Here is an 8,345-nt window from a genome sequence, read left to right as displayed (position 1 = left end):
TCGTACGGTTTGGTCTGTCCCCCACCCCCCCCCCCTTTGAAATATTGGTGAAACGGTACGAGCATATTTACTACTGCTATTAAACCTACACTATCTGTAGGGAGAGAAAACCCATACTTGAACGGGATCATCACAATTTGGTGCCAGCTCCGCCACGTAGGACAAAGGCTTCATTGGCATGTGTTTTTTCTTTTCTTTTTTGGATCTTAGTTTTGTGTCTAGTATGGCTGCCGATGTTGATTTTATTACAAAATGGCTAATTTGTACCATATGCTAGATGCATTTTATCAGTTGATTCAAAAGAAGAGTAATGCCATTTCTTTGAGCTAATATCCATTGGCATTTATGAATCAAGTTCAAGTTATGATAATTTTTACTTTACTAATAATAGACTGAGATGAGCTTATATGGAGCTACACTGGCTTGGGATTGGGACATGATTGTTGTTGTTAGATGCTATGGAAGTACTAAATCATCTTTTTCATGCCGATTTGATGAAATATACTAAGCATTTAGTAGCAAAAGAATGTGTGACCTTGGTCTTCCTAATTGAACTTTGATAAAGATTCTTCGGTTTGTTCGAAATTTATTGAACTGAGAAGCCTGCTAGTTATATTGTTTTTGTTGTAGTTTTAACTCGACATATTTTATCTTTGAAGGTGTAATCTCTATGAAACAAGAGGTTTCGAACAGACAGGTAATGATAATAATTATAGAAGTGATGATAGTAGTAATAAACAACTAAAGAGTATCATATATCTCAAACTTATAATTAAATTGGGACGAAATTTATCTATTCTATGTTATCACACACGTTATATCTGCAATTAATGCAACTGCGATTGCACGTCTATAGTAGGTTAATCTGCTCTTTTATGGTAAACATGTTGTTTCTGCTGTTAATGCAGTATTATATTTCTTCTGTGTCGTTTTCATTTGGATTATCCTTGATAACTTTTCTTATTCTTATGTTCTATTTTAATAATGGTTGTCCTGATAAGTAGGAGAACTTTGTTGATTATAGAAGAATTATTTTATTTTTTTTGCCTTTGTTGGTGGCCAACTTCTTTATGAATGTTTCTTTTTGTACCATAGTCAGCATCAAAGTTGATAACATCAGAAGAATCACTGACAGATAAGTCCAAATTGGATGGCTTTCCCAGCAATTTCACCATCTTTGTCTTTGGCTGAGAGGGACATTTAAACATAGTACTGAAAGGGCATCCTCAGCTGTGTACTATGGCCTCCGCCCCAGAAAATGAAGCTTTTACCCCTGAAGACATATTCATCCTCTCTGGCCAAAGTAACATGTCTGGTCGTGGTGGAGTAGATAAGCATAATCATTGGGATGGAATTGTTCCACCTGAGTGCTGTTCTGATCCTGCCAAAATTTTCCGTCTTAGTGCACATCTCAACTGGGAGATGGCATGTGAACCACTTCACCATGATATTGATACAAAGAAGACCTGTGGTATAGGACCTGGAATGTCATTTGCAAATGCAATTAAGGACAAAATGGGAGCCATTGGCCTGGTGCCATGTGCCGTAGGTGGAACTGCGTTAAAGGAGTGGGGAAAAGGGACACACTTGTATGAGAACATGATAAATAGAGCCAGAGCTGCCATGCATCAAGGTGGAAAAATTAAGGCATTGCTTTGGTATCAAGGTGAGAGTGATACATTATACAAGCATCGTGTCGAGACCTATAAAGCTAATATGGAGAAGCTAATACATAATGTGCGTACTGATTTATATATGCCTTTTCTGCCAATTATTCAGGTACTCTATCATAGTTTGTTTCAAAACTAATGATGGCTAATTGAAATTTCATGAGATACCTTTATCCAAGCGTTGTTTTGTATGATGAACTGATGTGAAGATCTATGGCATAAAGTTCTTGATTATTTTCATGTAATCTAACTGCACGCGTTATATATTGTACTATATGCAGGTAGCAATTGCATCAGGAGAGGGAAAGTATACTGAAAAGATAAGACAAGCACAAAAGAGGATTGACCTCCCAAATGTTGTTTGTATCGATGCCATGGGATTGCAACTCAAGGAAGATAAACTCCATCTTACGAGTGACGCGCAGGTCAAACTAGGCCAAATGTTTGCTGATGCATACCTTACTCACTTTGCAGCCACAAAGCATTCTTCTGTTCACTCGTCAGTGAAACGATCCTTCTTTTGCTGTTGCCTTAATTAGATGAGCAGCTTATAGAATGGAAAAAGCAGTATCAGATCATTTAGTTTGAGAAATGAACTACCACAAAACGGATTTATTAATTGTTTGTATAAGATAGCTAACTTATCTGTCTGATGTTGTGAAATAGACGAAGAAAAAAGCAGCTACTGCATTTTGGCAAAGAAAGTAAAGATTTCTAACCAACATCGGATCCGGCTTTAATATATATTAACTATAAAGGATATGAGGAGAAGCACGAGAGATGGTGTAAGGATCATTCCTTTGTTTATTTAAGAAGCAAAATGGAAAGAGAAAAAAAAGAAGAGAAAAGAGCATGTAGATTTTTCGCGCATTCCGAAAATTGTTATAGTATATAGAAAATACAAGGACATGGTAAATAGAGTATCAAGTCTTTACAATTTTTGGATTTTTATCACGTCTTTGTCATGTCCTGGCAGTCTTATTTTTCCTTCACTTTGTCAAATGCCATACACTTATCGGCATCCTTTCTATATACCAGAAATTTCTTTTTGAATTAACAATATTACGAACAGTCATATATTTGAAACTTTCTGCCCAATGTCATTGATAACAAGATGACAAATTGATAAATGTTCTTATGTCCCGACGAAGAGAGCAAGACCATAGTGCAAAGGATGAGCACTTCTCTTCATTAACATTCAAGAATGCAACTTTCCCACCTCAACTGAACTGCAGCCAGGAGTTCTCCTTTGTCTCATCTCATGTCTAAGCATTATTTTCTCCTCCCACATGCCATTGGCAGAATAAATATTAGACAATGCAACATCATCACCAACGAGACTAACCTCTAACTCACCTAATTTAGACCGAGCCACTGCAGCAAGCTCTACTTTGCCATGAACGGCAGAAGAGCCAAGTAGTGTTCTCCATATAACTGCATTTGGCTGAATAGGCATTGCCAAAATAAAACTATACGCCTCGTTTAGCAGCCCACAACGGCATAACAAATCCACCATACAACCAAAGTGAGAAAGCCTAGGCTTTAAGCCATACTCCTCAATCATACTTCTAAAATACCTTTTCCCTTCTTCCACCATCCCTGCGTGGCTACAAGCCATTAAAACCCCAATAAACATAACATCATTGGGAACAAGTAATTGGTCTTTAGTCCCTTGGCTTTTACTTGATCTTGACTTGTTTTCTGCTTCCAATGCTGAAAACAGCCTTAGCGCTTCCTCTGCTTGGCCGTGTAATGCATGCCCAACAATCATGCAAGTCCAAGTCCTAATATCCTTTATTTTAACGTTATCAAACAGTAACTTAGCTTTTCTGATATCCCCACATTTTACATACATGTTCAACAGAGCATTCATTAAACATAAATCCTCACTAAACTCTGGCTTTCGACTTATCGAATCATGAATCCACTCCCCTTTATCCAACGCCCCCAGATCAGCACAGGCCGACAGAGCAACAGTGAGAGTTACCTGATCAGGCTCAACATCAACCATTTGCATTTGCCTGAATATCTCTATGGCTCTATTTGGTTTCTGGTTCTGAACATACGCTGAAATCAGTGAAGTCCAACACACAACATTCTTGTTGGGTATTTCATCAAACACCTGATGGACATCAGCGACATTTGCAGTTCCAGCGTACATATCCATAAGCGATGTCTGAAGAAAAATGTTGGGTTCGTAGCCAAGTTTGATGACAAGGGTATGTGCTTGTTTGCCTTCAATGGCCAGGGATTTCTTTGTGCAAGCTTTGATGACATACAGGAGAGCGTAGCTATCTACTGCAGAAATCTTTTTTCTCATCAAGTCAGAGAAAAGCAAAATAGTCTTGATAGGATTAGACCTGAGGTAGCTTTTGAGAGTCAGGTTAAATCTTGCTGGTTTAAGATGTTTGTGGAATTGGATTTGGGGTTGCGTTGCGCTTGTAAAATGTTTGGCCACCTTACGCAAGAATCTTTTCATCTCGTCAAAATGTGTTGAACTACTCTAAAGCGTACTTCATGGAGAGAATTCTGCTGTTTTACAACAATCAGTCAAGGATAGCTAAATTCAAACTAGTTGTGATCTTCTAGTTGAATATTTTATATAGAAGAAAGACTTTTGAAACTTTGGTTTTAAAAGTTTAAGGGTAAAAAGTTTGTGGTACCATGAAATTTGTGTGGCTATAAAAGCTTCTCGTTAATCGTAATGGGTAAAATGAAAGAGTTTAAAGTTGAATTATTTTTAAATTTAGAAATGTATCATTTGTTTTGGAACAGACTAAAAGTACCTCATTTTTATCCTATTTTTTTTAAATAATACTATTGGAAGAAAATACATAAATAGAAAGTGCTACTCCTACTACACTGTCACTATTGATATGAAGCTATTTTGTATAGGGTCATGGATCACTGACCAGAATTAGATTTAGAAAAAATTTACTTATTCTAAACATATTTTCAATTCCAATAGATGCATTTCTCTTTGTGACTGCACAGAAAGGCTCATATACAATTTTTAGTAAGAAATATCAGCATCTTATATTATGTTCCTTTCACTTAAAAAGAAAGTGACTTTAATTTTATATCTTGAGGGAATTAACAGACAACTCCACAGTAAACGACTGCAGGCAATTCGTCTCTGGATTAAACAAGAGGTTGAATGTTAGTTGAAGAATCAATTCCCGCCAATCAGAGAGGATCAAGAGCTCGCCAACAACGTCTATTCTCTCTCTTGCAGAATTGCAAATCCATCAAACAGCTAACACAAATCCACGCCCACATCATAACTAATGGCTTTACCCAGAAAAACTTCATTCTTGTTAGACTACTTTCTCCGTTTTTAACATCTTACAATCTCAAATATGCCGACCAAGTTTTCCATCATGTCCAAAGTCCAAGTACCACCCTTTGGAACCAAATTATTAGGGGCCATGCCCGTAGCGAAAACCCACAAAAATCTGTTGAGCTTTTTAATCAAATGGAAAAATCAACTGCTACGCCTGATGGTTACACATATTCCTATGTACTTAATGCTTGCGCAAAAGGGAGTTTGTTCAGGGAAGGACAGCAGCTTCATGGGAAGATTTTAAAAAAATTGCCTTTGCTGAATGTGTTTGTTCAGACCAATTTGGTTAATTTGTATGCAACTACTGGAGAGGATTACGGCATTCGTGATGCACGGAAGGTGTTTGATGAAATGAATGAGAAGAATGTCGTGACTTGGAACTCATTGCTTTTTGGGTATTTTAGATATGGGGATGTTGATGAGGCTCTTATAATTTTCGACGAGATGCCAGATAAGAATGTTGTTTCCTGGACGACCATGATTGCGGGATGTACGCAGAACGGAAGATGCCAACAAGCACTGGCTTTGTTCCGCATGATGCAAAGGCGCTATGTGGAATTTGATCAGGTGACTTTGGTGGCTGTTTTATCAGCGTGTGCTGAATTGGGAGCTCTGGATCTGGGGAAGTGGATCCATTCATGTGTATTTGAGTCCTCACAGTTTAGGAATGAGCCAGTGCTGGTGTCATTGTACAATGCACTTATACATATGTATGCTAGTTGTGGTGAAATAGAGGAAGCTTATAGGGTATTTCAGGGGATGCCCAGAAGAAACTCAGTTTCTTGGACCAGTATAATCACAGGTTTTGCAAAACAAGGGTATGCACATGAGGCTCTTACTATTTTCCAGCAGATGGAAAGCTGGGGAGGAAATGATGTTAGACCGGATGAGATAACGTTCTTGGCTGTTCTGTTTGCTTGTAGTCATGCTGGTTATGTCAATGAGGGGTATCGGTACTTTAAATGTATGAAAGAAACTTGGGGAGTGGAGCCGAGGATTGAGCACTATGGATGCATGGTTGATATGTTAAGTCGTGCTGGACTTTTCGATGAAGCCGTGGCACTTGTTGAGACAATGCCTATGAAGCCAAATGAGGCTGTTTGGGGTGCTCTTCTTGGTGGATGCAAGATACACAAAAATGTGAGACTAGCTTCTAGTGTAGCTCAAAAGTTGGCTGTGGAGCTTGAACCTGATAGAGCTGCTGGCTACTTTGTGCTCTTGTCAAATCTATATGCCACTGATAAGAGGTGGCGAGATGTTGTTGTCACGAGACAGAAGATGTTTGGAATAGGAATGAAAAAGCCTCCAGGTCAAAGCAGAATCGAAGCTGAGGGTACCATTCACAGTTTTCTGGCCAGTGACCTAAATCATAAGCATGCTTGTTCAGTCTATGAGATGCTTGGTCTGCTCACTGGTCAAGCCAAATTGCAAGGTTACCAGCCAAGTGTTTCAGAGGAGGAACTAATAGTTTGAAGTACATCCGTGACAATTTGCATTTTTGCATGGAGTGAAGCAGCACTTCTTCCACTGGAATCAAGTGTCTGGAAATCATCCCATTTCACCCAGTTGAGCCTCATCCCCCTAGTGATTTGCTGGTGGACAAGTAATTTGCATGGTACATCTTTTCCTTTCAGCAGCTGAATGGCAATGGGAAGTCTTCTTCTGGAGATGGGGAATAGGTATCTCCAGATAACAACGGTATTACAAGATCTGGACTACATCAACAAACACAATGTGAGAGTTCTTAAATATCTCAAATGGATGATGAAGGCATGATCACCCTTTGCCAAACAGCAGGTCAGCTACTTTATGCTTTTATGCAGGTTTTGCTGAAGTTGAGTGAGGATTCAGCAAACTTGAGATTTCTACATAATGTAGATTTTGTAGCAGGTGGTTGTGATTGGGGAGAGGAAAGTTCTTGCTGAAAGAGCAGCGCAGCATCCTGATTGTTGACTACAGATTATGTTCCAACTAACTGTGATGATGCTCAACATAGTTACACAGCATGTACAGTAATTCTTGTGAACTCCTTCCCTTTTGAATCATAATCCATTTGCATCTCAGTTATTGCTGTCTCACAAAATAATGATACTCATTTGGCACTTAAATGAAATTGGAGAGGTTCAACAAGGTTGTGTATCGCATTATGACACACATGAGTTACATGCATATTGCATATGTAAATGGCACATTATCTGGAGTGGCTGGGAAGTGAAGTGATGCCACAATGCTCTGGTGAAGCATCTTCAACAGCATAGTGCTTCGCATGCTGGTTTAGCATCGAGGCAACATTTTGTTGGTAGTTAGTAAGTATTGGGGATTTGAGGAATTTCGAATTGTCCTTGAAGGCATCTCGTCTAGATTTATTAATTATTACTAAAATTTGTCGGTGATACTAAACCTTGTTTATTCTCGGTGTTCTTCTGGTTTGTTGTAAGGGGTTGCATTTGAGACTTATAAAGTCTATAGTAATAGTTTTATGTAATACAATTTTGGCTTGTGTGAGTTGACTGAGTTCCTTCTTTATCTTTGGTTTATGAGAACAAAATGATAACCAGTTTTGCATGGGATCCGGACTTTTTCACAGAGATTGACATTGCCGGACATTTTAAAGACATGTAAAGCTTCTTCATATAGTTTGTCTAAGCAAATAAGGAAGAGAGACGTGAAGGTTGAGGTATACTAGGAATCCCCTGGATATGAATATTGCTTGCCGTCAGGGAATCGTCTGAATTTCAGAATGTAATCTATGAAAGAAACCGTCTAAATGGGTATTATAATTAGTTGAATAGTACTAATGTTCAAGTAATAGTGGCATACACGTTAGATCTACTAAAGAACATGATTCATTTGACATATGCTTTTGGCTTTTGAATCATTTACGCTTCAGGAGATCCCCTGCGCTGAACAAAGAATATGGGACAGCAGTCATGCTTTCTCCAGCCCAAAAAGAAAAGAAAAAAAAAAAAAAAAAAGGGAATTGGTTGTCAAAATTCTATCTCTCATTTCAACCGAACCAAATATTATTTGATAATTAGTACCTCCTCCTTTGTCAATTCCAAAAACGACGGATAAATATTTAGAAATAATTTAACAATATTATCCTAAACAAGATAAATTGCAGTCATACAAATATATATTACTTATTTTATACCACAAATTTAAAAATACTTACACATCTTACGAGTACAAAACAATATAAATAAATCCCGGGATAATCATAGCAAATCGTAATAATCCGTTGGACCAATTGAATGAAATGAAAACAAGAACTCAGAATTAGGGGGAGAAGCATTGGAAACCTTTATTGATAATATTTGTTTGGTCTGCCT

At 38.0% G+C, this 8,345-nt stretch overlaps 3 protein-coding genes across 6 annotated transcripts in view; 2 read left to right on the top strand and 1 right to left on the bottom strand.

The window, feature by feature from the left end:
- Nucleotides 1-2,320, top strand: part of LOC109223261 (probable carbohydrate esterase At4g34215) — a 2,985-nt gene extending 665 nt beyond the window's left edge. The window contains exons 2-4 of one of the 4 annotated variants that reach the window (XM_019387499.1): nucleotides 660-697; nucleotides 1,096-1,779; nucleotides 1,952-2,303. In XM_019387499.1, the coding sequence (XP_019243044.1) occupies nucleotides 1,240-1,779; nucleotides 1,952-2,209 (798 nt within the window). In that variant the 5' untranslated portion in view covers nucleotides 660-697; nucleotides 1,096-1,239 and the 3' untranslated portion in view covers nucleotides 2,210-2,303. Of the gene's footprint in view, nucleotides 1-659; nucleotides 698-1,095; nucleotides 1,780-1,951 lie in introns of all 4 variants that reach the window. The other 3 variants (XM_019387501.1, XM_019387498.1, XM_019387500.1) reach the window with 3 other exon arrangements.
- LOC109223260 (putative pentatricopeptide repeat-containing protein At1g74400) lies at nucleotides 2,482-4,337 on the bottom strand. The gene has a single exon (XM_019387495.1). The coding sequence runs from the start codon at nucleotides 4,147-4,149 to the stop codon at nucleotides 2,869-2,871; it is 1,281 nt and encodes a 426-aa protein (XP_019243040.1). The 5' UTR covers nucleotides 4,150-4,337; the 3' UTR covers nucleotides 2,482-2,868.
- Nucleotides 4,828-6,486, top strand: LOC109224154 (pentatricopeptide repeat-containing protein At5g66520-like). The gene has a single exon (XM_019388740.1). The coding sequence runs from the start codon at nucleotides 4,828-4,830 to the stop codon at nucleotides 6,484-6,486; it is 1,659 nt and encodes a 552-aa protein (XP_019244285.1).

The sequence above is a fragment of the Nicotiana attenuata genome, chromosome 3, assembly GCF_001879085.1.
Source record: "Nicotiana attenuata strain UT chromosome 3, NIATTr2, whole genome shotgun sequence".
Lineage (NCBI taxonomy): Eukaryota > Viridiplantae > Streptophyta > Magnoliopsida > Solanales > Solanaceae > Nicotiana > Nicotiana attenuata.
This window is presented reverse-complemented; position numbering and strand designations above follow the sequence as displayed.

What these genes read in the sequence shown, in the direction of transcription:
- LOC109223260 (XM_019387495.1), bottom strand. Translation starts at nt 4,149, where the DNA reads ATGAAAAGATTCTTGCGTAAGGTGGCCAAACATTTTACAAGCGCAACG.
- LOC109224154 (XM_019388740.1), top strand. Translation starts at nt 4,828, where the DNA reads ATGTTAGTTGAAGAATCAATTCCCGCCAATCAGAGAGGATCAAGAGCT.